At 44.1% G+C, this 20853-nt stretch overlaps 1 protein-coding gene across 4 annotated transcripts in view; it reads right to left on the reverse strand.

Annotated features, from left to right (window-relative positions):
• ARHGEF37 (Rho guanine nucleotide exchange factor 37) overlaps window positions 1-20357 on the reverse strand; it is a 46134-nt gene extending 25777 nt beyond the window's left edge. Inside the window, exons 1-4 of one of the 4 annotated variants that reach the window (XM_028106681.2) lie at window positions 20295-20357; window positions 3044-3240; window positions 1709-1832; window positions 136-283 (exon numbers count right to left, since the gene is read on the reverse strand). In XM_028106681.2, coding sequence (XP_027962482.2) covers window positions 136-283; window positions 1709-1832; window positions 3044-3229 — 458 coding nt within the window. In that variant the 5' untranslated portion in view covers window positions 3230-3240; window positions 20295-20357. Of the gene's footprint in view, window positions 1-135; window positions 284-1708; window positions 1833-3043; window positions 3241-19747; window positions 19846-20046; window positions 20133-20294 lie in introns of those variants that run through there. The other 3 variants (XM_028106679.2, XM_028106680.2, XM_028106682.2) reach the window with 3 other exon arrangements.
• Window positions 20358-20853: the final 496 nt, after the last annotated feature.

Genomic DNA, 20853 nt, shown 5'->3' on the forward strand with positions numbered 1-20853 from the left:
GTGTCTCTGAAGCCTGACCTGACTGAGACCCTCCTGCAGCAGCATGAGCCTCACCAAGGAGGGGTGAGACCTGGACAGCTCCTGACTCCAGGGTCAATGGCAGCAGAGGGGCATGCTCACTGGTCTGCTACTCACACCACAGCCTCAATGATGCTCTGAATCTCTCGCTGCAGCTCTGGCTCCCTCCGGTAGGTGTCAAGCAGCAGCAAGGCCTGGTCATAGCTAGCGCAGTACACCTTGTAGACTCGCTCCAACTCCTCATGGCATTCCAGGAATAAGTTACCTGATGGTGCAAAAGCAACAAGGAGCCCTCAAAGGCATATCTGCATGTCCCCTCACTTGGGAAATGGAAGTGGTGAGTGAGACAGCTAAATCCTCAGCTTGGGAGGGAGACTGATAGGCCTAACCAGTTCTGTCACTCTGGGCAAGTTACCTCTTCTTCCTGAGTTTCCATGTTTTCATCTCATTTCAAAAGGCTGCCGTAAGAATTATGGGACAGAATGATGCAGAGCTCGGGCTGCTGCCCTGGGAGTCTTAATAAAGTGTAGTGATATTTACGGCAATAATATTCATAATTCTCATATTTGTACAGAGCTTCACAGCTCTTCTCTACCCGGCACCCCTACACCTTACCTGCCTGACTCCACTCAAAAACCCCTGACCCTGAGGTTCTGTCATGTGACCCAGGGCAACAAGTGAGAAGAGACTGAGGGACACAGGTGTGAGGTTTATACCGACGCGTCCCTCCTCCTTTATGCTCTAGAGGGTCCCCCTGACCATTCCAGAATGAGGACACTCCCACCATCACTCACCAGGGTGACAGTGAGGCCCCTGCAGGTCTCATGCTTCCACGCTTGCCATTCCATCACAACCCACTGTCCACAACAGCCAAAGAGGTCATCAAAAACATAAATGGGACCATATCGCTTTCCTGCTCAAAACCATCCAATAGTTTTTCATCACATTCTGCATAAAATCTGAACTCCTTACCATGGCCTAGAAGGCCCTACATGATCTGGTCCTTCTCTGCCTCTTCCATCTTATCTCCTAACACAATCCCCTCACAAACTCCCCTGGAGTGACGCTAGACTTCTTTCTGTCTGTCCTTCAAACATTCTAGGCTTATCCCTGCCTCAGGGCCTTTGCACAGCCATTCTCTCTGCTCTCCCTCCACATCTTATAGCTGTCTCCTTCCTAATATTCAGGTCTCAATTCAAATGTCCCCTTCTTAGGAGGACTACTCTCATGCCCAAAGGTTACTACATTTGTTTCTTTTCTTCAAATTCTAAATTATTACCTAAAATTCTCTTGTTTATCTGTTTATTGTCTCTCACTAACTTGTCAAGCCTTAAGAATGGGAACTTGGACTCACTTGTTGATGCTGTGACCCCAGCACACAGCATAGTGACTGGCAATGCTCAGTATATAACTAAGCTTAGTAAATAAGTAAAGGTTCAGCTGGGTCACTGACCAGTTAGTCCCTCCTTGTCTCTGGACTGCGGTCTCCTCTTCTGTAAAGTGATGGGATGGGGCTGGATATTATTTGAGGGTCCTACCGGCTCTGACATGCTGTGTTTCAGGGATTCCCCAAAAGAAACTCCCATTGAGCTGCATTTCCCTGGAACTCTGGAGACAGTTCTGCAATGCCCACATGCTGAGGACAATTCCACAGGAATCTAGGGCTGACGATGGCCTTGTCTTTGCTCACCAATCAAGTGCACTTGTTCCTCCTTCCTGGATGCTGTCTCTTGCAGATCATGAAGAAATCTGCTGTTCACCTTGATGACATCATCGATGTTTGAGAACAGGACATCCAAATCTCCCTGGGGCAGCTAGAAGGAACAAAGAAACCATAGGAGTCTCTGGAAATTGAGAAGAGTGACTTTATTTGCAAGCTTTGGAGATCCGTCCAGAACATTCACACCTTCAGGGTCCTATTACTCCTGGGAAGATTGCTCCAGTGGAATGTTTGCAAGGCTTTGATAAACCTTATAAATTAGGTATAAATTAGGTGTTCTCATTACTCTACAAGAAGAGAGGAAGAGACGGAGGGCTCAGCATGGAATGAAAGCTGAATTGAGGTTTTAGCCTAGATCTGCTGGTAGCCATCATGTTTCTTGCCTCAGTTTCCCTATCTGTCATATTAGGGTGTAAAGCTGGACTTCCTTCCAGCTCTGACATACTTGGCACCCACCACCATTACCTTGAGATGTATTCTGAACCCCAGCTACTATACACTGGCAATACCACTGCAGGACATCTATATATGTGCATGGGTGTGTACAGGAGATCGTGTGTGTCTGTGTGTGTGTGTGATTATCCTGGATGCACAATCAAGTAGGAAAACCTAACTAGAAAAATCTCTAGAGTATGCTCTTATTTTTATTAGAATACGTAACAATCTGTAGTTGTTTGTTTAATGCCTAGAGAGAAAAATCCTAATTTCTGGAGGGTAAAATATGAGAGGACTTTCACCTTCCACATTTCTTACTTTAGTATTTCCTTCATTCATTCAAGAAACACTAATTGAAGTCTCTGATTTATGCGTCCAGAACTGGGGTTATATTGAACTAAACAGTCTTTGCCCTAATGGTGCTTACATGCTAAGGGATACTTTACATTTTATAGAGAGAGCCTGTATTATTTCTGAAATCAGGAGGAAAAAAAAAGATGTAAAAACCCATCATAGTGATAACTTCTTCCTGTTGCCATCTCCTAAAGGAGACAATTAGAATATAGGTCAGTTTAAGCAATCTGTTCTAAATTTGATAAAGGGCTATTTTATCCATTAGCTCACTTAATTCTCTGAGGTGACTATTCCTCTCTCCATTTACCAGATGAATACACTAAGGCGCCGATGTGTTAAAGGCCCTGCTGAAGGCTGCATGGCCAATAAATGGAAATACCCCAGCTTACATCCAGGTGACTTCACAGCCACCACACCTTCCCCTCTATCAAGCCTGCCCCTGGAAGAGATGTGGGGTCTCAGAAGCCAGGACCCGTGTCTGCCCCTATTACGGGAGGCTATGTGCAGCCCCAGTACCTGCTGCAGGCAGCTCCTGATGTCGGAAGCACAGAGGCGGAGCATGTGCAGGTAGGAGAGCTCAGTGTCAATGAGCTCCCTGACAGCCAGCCTCTGATGCAGCAACAGTCTCTCCCCAGAGACCCGGCCTTCTCCGTCGGGACTCCCTGTTCTGGAGGATGGCTCATCAGTCTCATGGTCAGCCATGTCAGCAGGTTCTAGGAAAGGCAAACACATGCCAATTCACTTCCGGGAGCTCTACTGGAACACGCTGTCTCTAATCCAAAGACAACTATTCATCAAGCGGCCTAAAAACATCTCTAGCTTGCACACTGCAAAAATGAACCGTGTATTAGCATTTGTGGGCAGTATCTGAACAATCTTAAAAGGTAGAACATGGCTCATAATTGTTGACATTTTCCAGGATTCAGATAATGTGCTTGCCTAGCTTTTCTTCTATTTTTCCCCCAGCTCTTGACCCAGATTTATTTGGTTCAGCCAAGTCTCTCCCACCCTCTCTCCCAGGGGTTCCCTCCTCTCTACCCCCACTACCCCACTCAGGCCTCACGACCCCCCTGGGCTCTTTCCACAGCCTCCAGGAGCACCTTTCCAAGTCTAAAGCCCTCTCCCTTTTGCTGCCACCCACACCCATGCATCCTGGAGGTGCTTCCAGCTTAAACTTCCTGAAATAAAGCTTTTTTTTTTTTTTTAGATTTTATTTATTTATTTGACAGAGAGATAGAGAGAGAGCACAGATAGGCAGAGCGGCTGGCAGAGGGAGAGGGAGAAGCAGGCTCTCCGCTGAGCAGGGAGCCCGATGTGGGGCTCGGCCCCAGGACCTTGGGATCATGACCTGAGCTGAAGGCAGACACTCAACAGACTGAGACACCCAGGCCCCCCCTGAAATAAAGCTTTTGATCTTGGCATTCCGTGCTGTGAGGCTTGAACGGCTCCCTGCTGCTCTGTGGTCTGGCTCCAAGCTCATTTTCCCTTCACAGACCATCCTCCAGCCAAAGAGAGCTACATGTTTTCCTCCAGGCCTGCATGGTCATTTCTTGCCTCTGTGCTTTTGCACCTGCTGGGCCCCCTCCCATGTCTCTACCCTTGGATATTCATCTTCCCTTCCTTTTCCTGATACTTCCAGCCAGATGGACTTTCTGTCCCTGAAACTCCCACAACCTCTTTATCTCTAGGCTTAAAAGTACAAGTGACAGTACTGTGGACAACATGGCCTGAAAACCCTCCCTGCTACAAAACATCCTAGACATGCTGGGTCAGGTATAACCAACTTCTTCTTCATGGCCCGGCAGGGCTTGCAAGAGAGGAAAGGAAACAGCAGGGTCCCCAAACAGAGAGAACTGGAAAGCAGAGCAGGAGCAGCTGAGCAGATGTGCCTGGGGCCCTGAGCAGAGGGGTGGGCAGGGACAAGGGCATCGCCAAGTTCAGGCAACCAGGGACTTGGGTGCAGGTGTTCAGGCAGGAACAGGAGACAAGCTTCTTTACAGAACTGGGACCCCCAAAGACTCCAGTGAAATGGTGAATCAAAAAAAAATGTCCCCCACTCACACAGAAGATGAAGTCCTCTTGGCTTGGGTCCTACATGAGGACAAAAAGTACCCTCTGAAAATTCATAAAAACAGGCCGGCCCTCGCTGGGTTTTAGGTTCAAACTGGTAACTATACGTGTGGCCCAGGTAACCCAAAGCTGAGAAATCAACAAGAACAGCTCTGGACTAATGCTACTCTGAGTGCTCATAGAAATAAAATGTCTCCAGCAGCTAACCCTGTCCTGAAGATGAGTCTGCACTCCAAAATTACAAGAACTCCACAGCAATGAGCAGGATTAGACCCCAAGAACATCAGAGAGTCAAACTATCAGGTAAAAACTAAAGTAAGCGGGGGAAAAAAAAAACCATATTATAAAAAAAAAATAAAGACCTGTATGATTTTGATTTTTTAAAGCACCAAACAGAACTTACAGAAATTAAAAATTAAGCCTTTGAAATTAAACACTGAATAGGCAGATTAAACAGACATCTAGAAAAGAGAAATAGCAAAAGGGCATACAGATCTGAAGAAATTATCCAGACTGCTAAACAGAGAGAAAAGCATGGAAAATATGAAAGAGAGTTTAAGGGATCTGGATATTGAAACAAGAAGGTTCATGCATCAAATCTGAGTTCTAGAAGGCAAGAATAAAGAAAGTGAGGAGAGGCAATATTCAAAGAGATAAGAGTAAGAATTGTCCAGAATTTATAACAAATATGCATTCTTAGATCCAGGAAGTACAAGTCCTTAGCAGGATAAGTTTTTTAAAAATCCACACCTAGACACATTGAGGAGAAATTGCAGAACCTTGAAGGCCTAGAGAATTTATCTTTGTATGTTCCTCTTCTCAGGAAACTATGGGAGAATGTGCTCCACCAAAATAAAGAAATAGGAAAGAGGAAGACATAGGGTACCGGGGACTGGTGATTTAATGTGAGAGGGGCCAAGGAAATCCCCAGACAGGGGAAGGAAAATCCTAGGATTGATCGTTGGCTACAGGCAGATGGCAAACAGTCTACAGTATTTCAGAAGGTGCTAGAATGTCTTGAGAACAGATTTATTGAATTGGTAAAGAATATGGTACATCTTTAGAGATAATCACACAGATCATACACACAAAACTAAGAGACAAACCATCGAACAAACACAAAACAATTGTTAAAAAATTGTGTAGAAAAAATAAAAGTAATTGTATATTACTGCCTGGTTCAGTTATAAATACGATTTACATACATTATAATGCAAGTGATCTAAACAGTATTATGTATAACTACACTGGGAGAACAGGGTAATGGGAGGGGCATATATGTGTGGTAGAGAGGGAGTAAAAAACCCACTAAATCCTCATCTTCCACAGTAGAAAGTCAAAGAACAATACCTAAACCAAAAGCTCAACAAACAATGGTACCTGCATGCTCTTTAAAGACATGGAGGGACACCTGCATGGTGCTGTCAGCTGAGCCTCCAACTCTGGTTAAAACAGAATGACTTGTGTTCTCTCCAACTAAACTCTAGCTGATACAGGTAATTGACAAAGGAAGAAATTTAAATGGCTAATACACAAATGAAAAGACGCTTAGTTCACTAGTAACTAGGCAAATGTGAATAAGTAAAACCACAATGGGGGCACCTGGGTGGCTCACTTGGTTAAGAGTCGGACTCTTGGTTTCGGCTCAAGTTGTGATCTCAGGATTATGGGATCAAGCCCAGCATTGGGCTCCATGCTCAGCATGGAGTCTGCTCGGGACTCTCTCTCCTCTCTCTTCCCCTCTACCCTGCATTCGCGCGTGCGCTCTCTCTCAAATAAATCTTTTTAAAAAACCAAAAACAAAAAAACCACAGTGAGATGCCATTTCATGCCCATCAAATTGACAAAATATAAAAATGTTGCTGAGACTGTAACGAACAGGAAGTCTCATGTACGGATACGGTAATGTAACCTGTTGCAACCACTCCAAAGAACAATTTGGCAGTAACTAGAAAAGTTAAAAATGCTCACAGTGTCAAGCCAATCAGTTCTACTCCTAGATGTATCCTACCTTTAAGAAACTTCACCTATACATGAGGAATGGAAACAAGAATGTTCACTGTAACACTGCTGATAACGACAGGAAATTAGAAACAAGTTAGATGTCCATGACAGGAGAGTGGGTCATTAACTTGTAATATATCCATACCATGGAATTCTCAACAACAGTGAAAATGAACAAACTACAAAATCATATATCAACATGGGTAGCCTCACAAACACTGTAAAGAGAAAAAAGGGAAGTTCCAGAAAGGTAGATAGAGTAGAATACTATTTTTTTTAATTTAAAATATGTAAAACAATGCTAGGTAGTATTGAGATACATACATATGGAGCACCAGTATTAAAAATTTTGTGGACGTGATTAACAATAAATTCAGGATGGTAGCAACCTCTGGAAAGGGAAGCAGAGAAATGGAATTGAGGACATATCAAAAGGGATTTAGGGCGCCTGGGTGGCTCAGTTGGTTAAGCAACTGCCTTCGGCTCAGGTCATAATCCTGGAGTCCCAGAATCGAGTCCCATATCGGGCTCCTTGCTCAGCAGGAAGTCTGCTTCTCCCTCTGATCCTCCCCCCTCATGTGCTCTCTCTCGCTCTCTCTCTCTCTCCCTCAAATAAATAAATAAAATCTTTTTTTAAAAAGGGATTTAATGGCATCTGAAGGTGTTTTGTTTTGTTTTGAGTTACATTTTTAATTTTGAGATAGAGAGTCACATGCAGTTATAATAATACACTGGTTCCATGTACCCTTTACCCAATTTCCTCAATGGTAACATCTTGCAAAACTCTAACACAATCTCACAGCCAGGATACTGGCACTGATACAAGCAAGATAGGGATCATTTCCATCACAAGGATCCCTCATGTTGCCTTTTCACCCACTTCCCTCCATCCCCACCCCATCCCTAACCCCTGGCCACCAGGAATCTGTTCTCCATTTCTATAATCTGGTCATTTCAAGAATGTATGTGAACGGAATCATTACAGTGTGTAACCTTTTGAGGACTGACTTTATTCAATCAGCATAATGCCCTGGAGATTGCTGTAAATTGTTGCATGTATCAATAGTTCCTTCCTTTTTATTGCTGAATATAGGAGAGGTTTTATTTGCTTAAAAATAATGAAGCACATAGGGCAAAAATGTTAAAATTAAACAAAGATAGGTGGTAAGAACATGGTATTTGTTTCATTGTTCTTTGTTCTTTTCTGGATGGGTAAAATATTTCCTAATATTTAAAGTGGCACACATCCTGTTCAAACGTGTACTTGGTTATTTAGGGTAATTTAGGACCAGGCCTCAGATTCCTTGCCAGACACTAAGCGCTTAGAGACAAGATGACCACCCATTCACCTGGTTCCTTCACTATTCCTCACAATACTGATGATACTTGCATATATCAACGGTCCTTTGGGAAGGACTAGTAGCAGCAGAAGTTTCTGTCCTGGGCCATAAGCACTGTGGATCAGATGATCTATAAACTGAGCAGGGAGAGCAAAGGGCCTAGAAAGATCCCGGAATGCATCTGTCTGGTGCACCGCTCTATTCCAGCTCTCGAACACTGTGGCCTGCTGACCTGTCCCTGGCCTGAGTCGCTGACACTCACCACCCTGTGCATAGGTTCTCTAGAAAGATCCCAGTAGGCTTTCAGGAGAGCTACTCAGAACTGTTGCTAAATAAACAAAAAGCATACTTTATAGAGAACTGCTAAATATTTAAAATAGCATTAATTTGCCCTTAGGTTAGTTGCAAGCTAGACCTCCAAGCAGGCCCAGCAAAACCTCTCTCTGTAACAGCATTTTGTTATCTTAGTTTATAGTCTGTATAATGGAAATAAACACACTTTTATTTCTTTAAAAACACTATACATTATTTGGCAATGAAAAGGAATGAAGTACTATGGATATATGCTCCAATGTGGATGAATCTTGAGAACATTATGCTAGGTCAAAGCAGTCAGTCACAAAGGACCACATGTTTTATGATTTGATTCACATTAAATGTCCAGAACAGGCAAATCTGTAGAAAAGTAGATCACTGGTTTCCTAGGCTGAAGGGATAGGGTATGGAGTGTGGTGGCTACTGGGTACAGGTTTCTTTTGGGGGTGACAAGAATGTTCTAAATTTATTGTGGTGATGCTTGCACAACTGAGTGAATATACTAAAACCACTGATTCGTCTACTTTCAGCAGGTGAAGTATATGATATGAATTATAGCTCAATAAAGCCATTAACCAGGAAAATATTATATAGCATTAACTGCTGGCAAGGATGCAGGAGAAACTAGATTGCTCATACATTACTGGTAGGAATGCAAAGTGGTACACCCACTCCGGAAAACAGTTTGTCAGTTTCTTTAAAAAAGAAACATACACTTACCAGCAATCATACTTCAGGGCATCTATTCCAGAGAAAGAAAACTTATGTCCATATGAAAACCTGTCCACAAATGCTCACAGAAGCTTTATTTGTAATAGCCAAACTGGAAACAATCAAATGTTGTTTTAATAGGTGAGTTTAACAGGTGAATGTTTTAGGGGCACCGGCTGGCTTATTCAGTAGAGCATATGACTCTTAACCTCAGGGCCATGAGTTCAAGCCCCATGTTAGGTGTGGAGCCTACTTAAAAAAAAAAATTAAAAACAGGCAAATATTAAAAAAAACAACAACAACAACTGGTAGATCCAATACAACTGAATACCCAGAAAGAACAGGGAATGAACTATTGATAAACTGCAATAACCTGGATGGCTCTTGAGGGTATTATACTGCCTGAAAAAAAACTAATCTCAAAGGTCACGCACTGTGATTCCATTTATGTCCTGTACAAAATTATAGAGACAGGGAACAGATTAGTGGTCACCTAATTAGGGATGAGGGTGAAGAGCAGGTCGGTGTGACTATAAAGAAAGAACACCAGGGAGGGTTGCCTGGGTGGCTCAGTCGTTAAGCATCTGCCTTCAGCTCAGGTTGTGATCTCGGGGTCCTGGGATCGAGCCCCGCATCAGGCTCCCTGCTCTGTGAGAAGCATGCTTCTCCCTCTCCCACACCCCCTGCTTGTGTTTCCTCTCTTGCTGTGTCTCTCTCTGTCAAATAAATAAATAAAATCTTAAAAAAAAAAAGAAAGAAAGAAAGAACACCAGGGAGAACTTTGTGGTCATGAAATAGTCCTGTGTCTTTTTTTTTTTTTTAAGATTTTATTTATTTGAGAGAGAGCAAGAGAGAGTGGAGGGCTAAACTGATTTTAGTTCTAAATTTCCTATCATGGGGACGCCTGGGTGCCTCAGTCAGTTAAGTGTCTGCCTTCCGCTTAGGTCATGATCCCAGGGTCCTGGGATTGAGTCCCGCATCAGGCTCCCTGCTCAGCAGGGAGCCTGCTTCTTCCTCTGCTTGCCACTCCCCCTGCTTGTGCTGTCTCTGACGAATAAATAAAATTTTTAAAATAAATAAATAAATTGCCCATCATGGGACATGAAAGAGATCCCAGGACTGCGCATGACTGGACTACAAGGAAAGCCACACTTCCCAAGCTTGTCCTCTGAGACAAGCCTCCTTATCAGGCCAGACCAGGAAATGGAACAGGGACACCCAGCCTGCTCTCCCAGGCTTTTGAGCGGTACTTGTCCAGAGGGAGCTGCAAAGATAGTGGATAAGTTAAGCTATGTGATATTTTAACTTTTTATTTTGAAATACTTACAGACAGGTATAAGACTTATAGACTTATTCAACAGGAAGTATCAAGGACAGTACCAGAATTTCTGTGCCCCCTTTACCAGGGTCCTCTAATGGTTACCTATTATTTAAATATAGCACAATAACAAAACCAGGAAATTGGCATCAGTATACTTTTGTGAATGATTGCTTTATGCCATTTTATCACATTTTAGATTTGTGTAATCACCACCTCAATTAAGACACAAAACTAGGGGCACCTGGGTGGCTCAGTTGGCTAAGCGTCCAGCTCTTGATTTTGGCTCAGGTCATGATCTCAGGGTGGTGGAATCAAGCCGTGTGGTATGGAGTCTGCTTGGGATTCTCTTCCTTCCCTCTCCCTCGGCCCCCCTCTCAAATAAAAACAAAGGAATATTTAAAAAAAAAAAAAAGAAGAAAAGAAAAACAAAGGGAGGAAATGCCTATAGAAAGAAGTGATTATGAGCAACTATATGCCAGCAAATTAGATAACCCGGAAGAAATGGATGCATTCCTAGAGATGTATCAACTACCAAAATTGAACCAGGAAGCAATAGAAAACCTAAACAGACCTATAACCACTAAGGAAATTGAAGCAGTCATCAAAAATCTCCCAACAAACAAAAGCCCAGGGCCAGATGGCTTCCCAGGGGAATTCTACCAAACATTTCAAGAAGAATTAATACCTATTCTCCTGAAACTGTTCCAAAAAATAGAAATGGAAGGAAAACTTCCAAACTCATTTTATGAGGCCACCATTACCTTGATCCCCAAACCAGACAAAAACCCCATCAAAAAGGAGAATTACAGACCAATATCCTTGATGAGCATGGATGCAAAAATTCTCACCAAAATACTAGCCAATGGGATCCAACAGTACATTAAAAGGATTATTCACCATCACCAAGTGGGATTTATCCCTGGGCTGCAAGTTTGGTTCCACATCCGCAAATCAATCAATGTGATACAATATATTAACAAAAGAAAGAACAAGAATCATATGATCCTCTCAATAGATGCAGAAAAAGCATTTGACAAAATACAACATCCTTTCTTGATCAAAACTCTTCAGAGTATAGGGATAGAGAGTACATACCTCAATATCATAAAAGCCATCTATGAAAAACCTACAGCGAATATCATTCTTAATGGGGAAAAGCTGAGAGCTTTCCCCCTAAGGTCAGGAACGCGGCAGGGATGTCCACTATCACCACTGCTATTCAACATAGTATTAGAAGTCCTAGCCACAGCAATCAGACAACAAAAAGAAATCAAAGGCATCCAAATCGGCAAAGAGGAAGTCAAACTCTCACTCTTTGCAGATGATATGATACTTTATGTGGAAAACCCAAAAGACTCCACCCCAAAACTGCTAGAACTCATACAGGAACTCAGTAAAGTGGCAGGATATAAAATCAATGCACAGAAATCAGTGGCATTCCTATACACCAACAACAAGACAGAAGAGAAACAAATTAAGGAGTCGATCCCATTTACAATTGCACCCAAAACCATAAGATACCTAGGAATAAATCTAACCAAAGAGGCAAAGGATCTGTACTCAGAAAACTATAGAATACTAGTGAAAGAAATTGAGGAAGACACAAAGAAATGGAAAAATGTTCCATGCTCATGGATTGGAAGAACAAACATTGTGAAGATGTCAATGCTACCTAGAGCAATCTACACATTCAATGCAATCCCCATCAAAATACCATCCACTTTTTTCAAAGAAATGGAACAAATAATCCTAAAATTTGTATGGAACCAGAAGAGACCCTGAATAGCCAGAGGAATGTTGAAAAAGAAAAGCAAAGCTGGCGGCATCACAATTCGGGACTTCCAGCTCTATTACAAAGCTGTCATCATCAAGACAGTGTGGTACTGGCACAAAAACAGACACATAGATCAATGGAACAGAAGAGAAAGCCCAGAAATGGACCCTCAACTCTAAGGTCAACTTATCTTTGACAAAGCAGGAAAGAATGTCCAATGGCAAAAAGACAGTCTCTTCAACAAATGGTGTTGGGAAAATTGGACAGCCACATGCAGAAGAATGAAACTGGACCATTTCCTTACACCACACACAAAAATAGACTCCAAATGGTTGAAAGACATAAATGTGAGACAGGAGTCCATCAAAATCCTAAAGGAGAACACAAGCAGCAACCTCTTCGACCTCAGCCGCAGCAACTTCTTCCTAGAAACATCGCCAAAGGCAAGGGAAGCAAGGGCAAAAATGAACTATTGGGATTTCATCAAGATAAAAAGCTTTTGCACAGCAAAAGAAACAGTCCACAAAACCAAAAGACAACTGACAGAATGGCAGAAGATATTTCCAAATGACATATCAGATAAAGGGCTAGTATCCAAAATCTCCAAAAAGTTATCAAACTCAACACCCAAGGAACAAATGATCCACTCTAGAAATGGGCAGAAGACATGAACAGATATTTTTCCAAAGAAGACATCCAAATGGCCAACAGACACATGAAAAAGTGCTCAACATTGCTCGGCATCAGGGAAATCCAAATCAAAACCTCAATGAGATACCACCTCACACCAGTCAGAATGGCTAAAATGAACAAGTCAGGAAACGACAGATGTTGGCGGGGATGCGGAGAAAGGGGAACCCTCCTACACTGCTGGTGGGAATGCAAGCTGGTGCAACCACTCTGGAAAACAGTATGGAGGTTCCTCAAACAGTTGAAAATAGAGCTACCCTACGATCCAGCAATTGCACTACTGGGTATTTACCACAAAGATACAAATGTAGGGATCCGAAGGGGTACGTGCACCCCAATGTTTATAGCAGCAATGTCCACAATCGCCAAACTATGGGAAGAGCCAAGATGTCCATCAACAGATGAATGGATAAAGAAGATGTGGTATATATACACAATGGAATATTATGCAGCCATCGAAAGGTATGAGATCTTGCCATTTGCAACAATGTGGATGGAACTGGAGGGTGTTATGCTGAGTGAAATAAGTCAATCAGAGAAAGACATGTATCATATGACCTCACTGATATGAGAAATTCTTAATCTCAGGAAACAAACTGAGGGTTGCTGGAGTGGTAGTGGGTGGGAGGGACGGGGTGGCTGGGTGATAGACATTGGGGAGGGTATGTGCTATGGTGAGTGCTGTGAATTGTGCAAGACTGTTGAATCACAGATCTGTACCTCTGAAACAAATAATGCAATATATGGTAAGAAAAAAAAAGAAGAAGAAGATAGCAGGAGGGGAGGAATGAAGAGGGGGAAATCGGAGGGGGAGACGAACCATGGGAGACGATGGACTCTGAAAAACAAACTGAGGTTTCTAGAGGGGAGGGGGATGGGGGATGGGTTAGCTTGGTGATGGGCATTAAAGAGGGCACGGAGCACTGGGTCTTATGCACAAACAATGAATCATGGAACACTACATCAAGAACTAATGATGTAATGTATGGTGATTAACATAACAATAAAAAATTAAAGGAAAAAAAGAAAGAAGAGTGGCCACACTGGGGTCCTGCCTGATGTGCCTGGTTTATAAAGCCATATACAATAGTCAAGGAGAAGGGTCCCAAACAAAGAGCTTCCAAAACTCTAAAAACCCAGAAGGATCTGAGATTGACAAAATTATAAGAATAGCTTCCAAAGCTCTGCCCCGACTATGATTGCCATGTATATTTTAAGATTGATGTTCAGAAAAAGTAAGAAATAGGCACACTATTTGATGGCTTTGCTTTCCTCTTCTTAGCCCTACACAGGGACTTCAAGAGGCATTGTGAAGTCTTGGAGTCCATACCCCAGAGCCAGAAAACCTGATTTCAAATTCTCATTCTATAATCAATTGTCTGGCTTTCCTGGGATAATTATTAACCTTCTTTACAGGGTGGTTATAAAATTTTATAAGATAATCCATGTAAAATATCTAACAGAGTACCTGGTACAAGATAAGTTCTCAGTAATTGTAGCAGTTGCTTTTGTTACTACTACTATTAAACTGTAAAGGATAGCATTACCATGGATCCAATGGATCAAGAAATTGTCTAAGGACACATGGCTGATCATATTCAAGCAGATGGTGAGAACAGCTGATCATGATGATAATAATAAGTAATAGGAATGACACACCAGAGCCTGACTCAGAATGCAGCTAACACCAAAGAAATGGAGCTAAGGGTGGAGCCATGAGACTGAGTCCTGATGACATTACTCAGTCCAGCCATGATGGAGACTGACTGTCTTTGGATTTTTTCGAGTGGGGGGAGAGGGAGAGAGAGACTCTTAAGCTGACTCTGACACAGGGCTCAATCTCACAACCCTGTGATCACGACCTGAGCCAAAATCAAGAGTCAGACACTTAACCGACTGAGCCACCCAGGCGTCCCTGCCTTTGGATTTTTTTTAGGAGCTAATACATTGTGTTTCCCCACCCCTCTTTGGCCTTAGCCATTCTGAGCTGGGTTTCTGCCATTTGAGTAAAACAGATGGTCCCTCAGCCTTTAGAAAGGGAAAGAGACATCACTGGGAGTCAGCATAGGTTAGCAAAAAACAAAAACAGAGTAAAAGGTCGTATACCAGACTATCCTCATTCCCTTACTGAAAGGCAACTAGGCCAGTAGATCAAAAGAATGCTGTATGCTAGTGTAACTGGCTCAGCAACCAGGTGCTGAGGTCTTTCTAAGGAGTCTCTCTAAGGAGCAAGACTTGGGTGATGGAGATGGATGCATTATATAGATTTACCTATGTACATGTTAAGCATATGGCTCTGAAACCTGTTTCTTTTTCCAGTTCATATACAACATCTATAACAATATCTGTAACATGGACATCTTTACATACCTGTGCCTATAGATAAACCTTATTCTTTTTCTTGGCTGCATGGTAGTCCACGGTGTAGACACAGTGGAACTTATTTAACTATCTCCTCTGACAATTATTTGGGCTATTTCTAGCTCTTTACTTTGATTTTTTAAAAAGTCACAATAAACAATCTTATGCATGTGTCTTTGTGCACTTGTGTATGGATTTTTTTTTAAGATTCTATTTATTTATTCATGAGAGACAGAGAGAGAGAGAGAGAGGCAGAGGGAGAAGCAGGCTCCCAAGAAGCAGGGAGCCCGATGCGGGACTCAATCCCAGGACCCCGGGGATCATGACCCGAGCCAAAGCCAGACGCTTAACTGACTGAGCCACCCAGGTGTCCCTCTGGATCATGTCTACTTTATTCACCAACACATTACCTAGTGTCTACTCTAGATCAAGCACATGGTAGGTGCTCAATTAATTGAATGAATGACATGGATAAACACTGGCAGATCAAACTGCCAATGACACTGTAACAAGAGGAGGTGGACTAATACAATCATACACAACTCTTAAGAGCCACCAAAAAGTTTAAGATCGGGGAGAGATAGCAACTCCCCTTGAATTTTATATAAGTGGAATTATAGAGTATGTACTCTTTTTGGTCTGGCTTCTTCTCCTTTTCTTTTCAGCAAGATTATTTTGAGATCTATCCATGTTGTAGCAGTTATTTTTTAATGCTGAGCAATATTCAATTGCAGGGACATAGCACAGTTTGTTTACCTATGCACTGGATAAACAATTGGTTGTTTTCTACTTCTCTAATTCAATAAAGCCAGACCTAGGGGTGAAATGTCTGGATCACACGACAGGTGTATACTTAACTTTTTAAGATGTCAAACTTTAAAGAAGTGGTTGTACCATTTTACATTTCCACCAATAGTGCATACAAGTTCTAGTTCCTCCACATCCTTATCAACGCTTGCTATAGTCAGTCTTTCTAATTTTAGCCGTCCTCATAGGTAGGAAGTGACATCTCAATGTGGTTTTGATGTGCATTTCCCATCTTGAGCATCTTTTCAAGTGCTTACTTGCACCCATATGTTTTCCCTGGACATCATGGCTTGTTTCAGTTACAAAAGAGGCTCTCACTCATTACATAATTTAGACAAACAATAAGGAATTTATAAGGAGTATATAGTCCCCCACTACCAATCCCCACCCCCAACACCCACACAGATAACCAAAGGTGCATAAGAATCACTGGGAGCACTTGTCAGGCATGCAAATTCTTGCCTCCACATTTGAAGATTCTGATTCAGGTGGTCAGGGATGGGGCATATTTCCACAAGCCCCTAGGTGATTCTTTTTTAAGATTTTATTTATTTATTTATTTATTTATTTATTTATTTATTTATTGGACAAAGAGAGAGAAAGAGAGCGAGCACAAGCAGGGGGGAGCAGCACAGGGAAGGGAGAAGCAGACTCCCCACCGAGCAGGGAGCCTGATGTAGGACTCGATCCCAGGACGCTGGGATCATGACCTGAGCCGAAGGCAAACGCTCAACCGACCAAACCACCCAGGCACCCCAGTCACTAGGTGATTCTGATGCAAGTAGTCTGTAGATCATTTCTTGGGAAATTCTGCTTTTAATCTCATCCTACTAAGAAATGTTGAAGGAATGAAGGCAGCGAGTCTGGAGGGACAAACATGAAAGGCGTCCATGGGCTGCATTCAAATAAGGAAGAGCCTTGGCCTAAGAGAGTATGTTTGCTCTATGTCATCCTATGGAGCACCAAATGTTTAGAATCTAAAGGTCAAATTAGAGAAAACTTTTTAGGAATACCTGGCTGGCTCAGTTGGTAGAGCATGCGACTCTTAATCTTGGGGTCCTGAGTTTAAGCCCCATGATGGGTATAGAGCTTACTTTAAAAAAACAAAACAGGGGCACCTGGGTGGCTCAGTTGGTTGGGTGTCTGACTTCGGCTCAGGTCATGCTCTCAGGGTCCTGGGATCAAGCCCCACATTGGGTGCTCTGCTTGGCGGGGAGTCTGCTTCTCCCTCACACTCTCCTTCTGTGCTCTCTCTTTCTCAAATAAATAAAATCTTTATTAAAAATTTTAAGAATAAATAAATAAAAAACAAAACAGGGATGCCTGGGTGGCTCAGTCAGTTAAGTGACTGACTCTTGATCTTAGCTCAGGTCTGATCTCAGGATCGTGAGTTCAAGCCCATGTTGGGCTCCACATTGGGCATGGAGCCTACTTAAAAAAACAAACAAACAAACAAAACCAACAAAAAAACCCCACAACTTTCTAATAGAGTTACTGTGAAACAAAATCAGGCCACAGAGCCAGGAAAGGGAAGGAACTTGCCAAAGTCACTGGGCTTGCAGAAAAAGGACTTCTCTGGGTTGAGAAATGACTGGGTCAAGGGGAGGCAAAGAGGGGGCAAGAGACATCACACACATACACATTCTCTGTTTCTGAGGAAAAACTCCTTTATAAACACCTGGAGAGGAATATAACCCACCAGACAGGTAATGTGTGTCTTAACCCAAATTAAATAGCAGCTGTTTGCCCTAAGCCATATTTCCCTGACTCTATTTGCAAGGCCTAAAATGGCAGAGAAAGGAAACAACACGGTATTTTGTAAGAGCAGTTCTTTTTATAGGCAAGTAGGCCTGCCCAGGCCCTGTCCTCACAATTTTGGATCAGCAGATTTTAAAACTCTTAAGCCTGGGGCGCCTGGGTGGCTCAGTCGGTTAAGTGTCTGCCTTGGGCTCGGGTTGTGGTCCCAGGGTCCTGGGACCCAGCGAGGGCTCCACACTCAGTGGGGAGTCTGCTTCTCCCTCTCCCTCTGCCCCTCCCCCCCTTGTGCGCTCGCTCTCTCTCTCTCTATACATAAATCAAATAAATAAAATCTTAAAAAAACAAACACAAAACCTCCTAAGCTTGTCAATAAACAAGGAATAGGCTTTGAACAATCAAGCTCAACAAATGCCATTTTGCTTCAGTTATAGCACTCACACACACACACACACACACACACACACACACACACACACACACACACACCCATCGGTTAAATAAAAAGCCATTTATTTGATCTAGAACACAATCAACCAAGGCTCTGTTTACCACGACAAGCTGCTGATCCCCGAGGGATGAGAGCCAACTGCTATCAACTCCTGTACCCTGGCAGAAAGTCAGCTGAGCCCCCATCACCTGGCAAGACTGGGTGTTGCCCAGGTCCCCACATACGCCCTCCTCTTTCCTCTTATTTAAAAACAAGCTATACAGGTGCTGGTTCCATTCAAAAGAGGCAAGCAAGGCCCAATAAACAGTCCTGTTAGAATGTTTGGTCGCTTCTACTGTCAGCATTTCACCTTAGGCCAAATACTGACGTGGTGCACTGTTGCACTTTTATTTAGATGATCATCACCAACATCTGTGCCGTCGCCTGTAAGGCATTATAGGGTTCACTTTATAGTTTCATGTTTGTAATCTTTAAAATTTTGTGTTTTATTTCAGAGACAGACCAATTTCTTCCGGGTCATCATCTTTCCTAACTGGCACAACTGTGAGCCCCTGGGTTCTGTGCACCAGCACGTTCACTGAGCACTCCCTACGTGCCAGACACTGGGCTCAGCATTCATTCCTAAGTCTGACAATAACCTGAAGGATGGGAGCGCCTGGGTGGCTCAGTCTCAAGCATCTGCCTTTGGCTCAGGTCATGATCCCAGGGTCCTGGGATCTGGCTCTCTGCTCCGCGGGAAGCCTGCTTCTCCCTCTCCCACTCCCCCTGCTTGTGTTCCCTCTCTCGCTGTGCCTCTCTCTGTCAAATAAATAAGATCTTTAAAAAAAATAAATAACTTGAAGGATGAAGCAAACAATCTTATCTCTATTTTACAGATGAAACCAGGCCTTGGACTGAAATGAATACTACACTATATAAGTGAACTAACTTGAATTTAAATAAAATCTTGAAAGAAAAAAACCCCAAAAAACAAAAAACTGGGTCTTGGAGAGGTTAAACGATGTGTCCAAGATCACACAGCTAGCGGGGTCAGGATACTGTCTGGACTGACAGCTGGTACTCGCTTCTTTCCCGCCTGCCTTCCTTTAAAAGAGCAAAAAATTGCTCTAAACAGCACAGCCCGAGTGCCAGCCTTCCGTCATTTCTTACAGCAGAATGCTTCACGTCAAATCTGAAACTGTGTGCAAGGCTATGTGTGAACCCCTCTGTGGGGAGGGTCCCAGATTTCTAAGGGGTCCAGGATCCCAAGAAGGTGAAGCCCGTGGGCAGGCTGCTGTTTCTCTATCCCCCTCCAAGTTCTGGGGGAGGGGATACAAGCTCACTGTACCCCCGGGGGAGCCCGACAGTCAGGCTTCTGGTCCCAGCTTTGACACTACTTTGCCCGGGGGTCCTTGGCCAAGGCGGCTCAACATAGGGACTGCAAATTTCCTTTCTCTTTCCCCCTGGCCTGTAGTCATAATTATATTTTCCTTGGCAAGGATTCTTTAATATTGTTTGTATTTATTTTCCCATTGTTTTAACCTATGAATTCTTATTAAAAGTCACCCCAAATCCTACGCCGCAGCGGGCAGGGATAAACAAACCGACGCAAGAAATAATAGTTTTTTCTAGACCACCTTACCTCTCTGGGCCTTAGCTCCCCACCTGTAAAAGGTCACGTGGATCAGGTTGCTCGCATTTCCCTCAGGCCCAGGACACAAAGCTCGACCGCGCCTCCTGGGACCGGGGCGTTGCGGCCCCCGCGACCCCCCACCCCACCTCCCCGCTCGGCCCGGGAGCGGCGGCGGCTTCCCCGCGCCCCTCGGCGCCCTGCCGGTCGATCCCGCCCCTATCGCCGGGCACACTCCCCGCGCGGAGCTCGGGCGCCCGGGACCCGCCGCCGGGGCGGGAGGGGCGCCCCGCTCCCGACAAGCGCCGCACCTGGGCCTCGGCGCCGCGGGTCCCACGGCGGACGCGGGCGGGCGCGGTTCTGCCCACGCTGCGTGCGTGCGTGCGCCGCGAAGGGGCGGCCCGCTCGCCCGCCTTTGTCAATTGTCTGCGGCCAGGTTGTTTTCCACTCGCTGCTCCCGGGCCCGGGCCCGGCCGGGGGTGGCCCTGGCCCGCCGCCAGCGCCGACAGCGGCGGCGGCTCTGAGCGCCGCGCAGCCGGGGAGGGCGGGGGGCACCTACCCGTGCCTTCTCGTTCAGCCGCCTTCTCGCTTGGGCTCGGCACCCCCAAAACACCGGCCAGTGCTTAGGCCACCCGGTGGGAGTGTTGACCTCTGGGTCACTGAAAATCTGTATATACGTGACCCGGCTCGAAGCACCAGATTTTAGGGCGGGACCTCGATTTCATTCCCAGGGTCCGCTGCCTAGGACTTACGGGTTCTTACCCAGCTCTCCCACGAGCACAGTCTTAGACAAATCTGCCAGTCTCCCTGCACCTCAGTCTCCTTTCCTGTGATATAAAATATTCGCCCACTCTCCCCCTGCTGTGAAATGGGACAATGTTCTAGGCCCTAAGTACCACGGCAGACAAGGTCCCCGCCCCCTTGGGGGGGGTGTGGGGGGGTGAGGGTGGTCAGACATTGAACATTGACATTGAAAAGTGAAAATTGCTATGAAAAAGTTTTGTATCAGGGAACGCAAACCTTGTTTGTGGTGTCAGGAATCGACTAGATTAACTTCCCTAAATCTTCTCAGTTCTAATTCTTATTCTCATTATTAGGGCTTAATATTTATTATTATT

The sequence above is a fragment of the Eumetopias jubatus genome, unplaced genomic scaffold, assembly GCF_037043125.1.
Source record: "Eumetopias jubatus isolate StellerSeaLion01/CBP00866 unplaced genomic scaffold, mEumJub1_p1.0 scaffold_5, whole genome shotgun sequence".
Classification (NCBI taxonomy): Eukaryota; Metazoa; Chordata; class Mammalia; order Carnivora; family Otariidae; genus Eumetopias; species Eumetopias jubatus.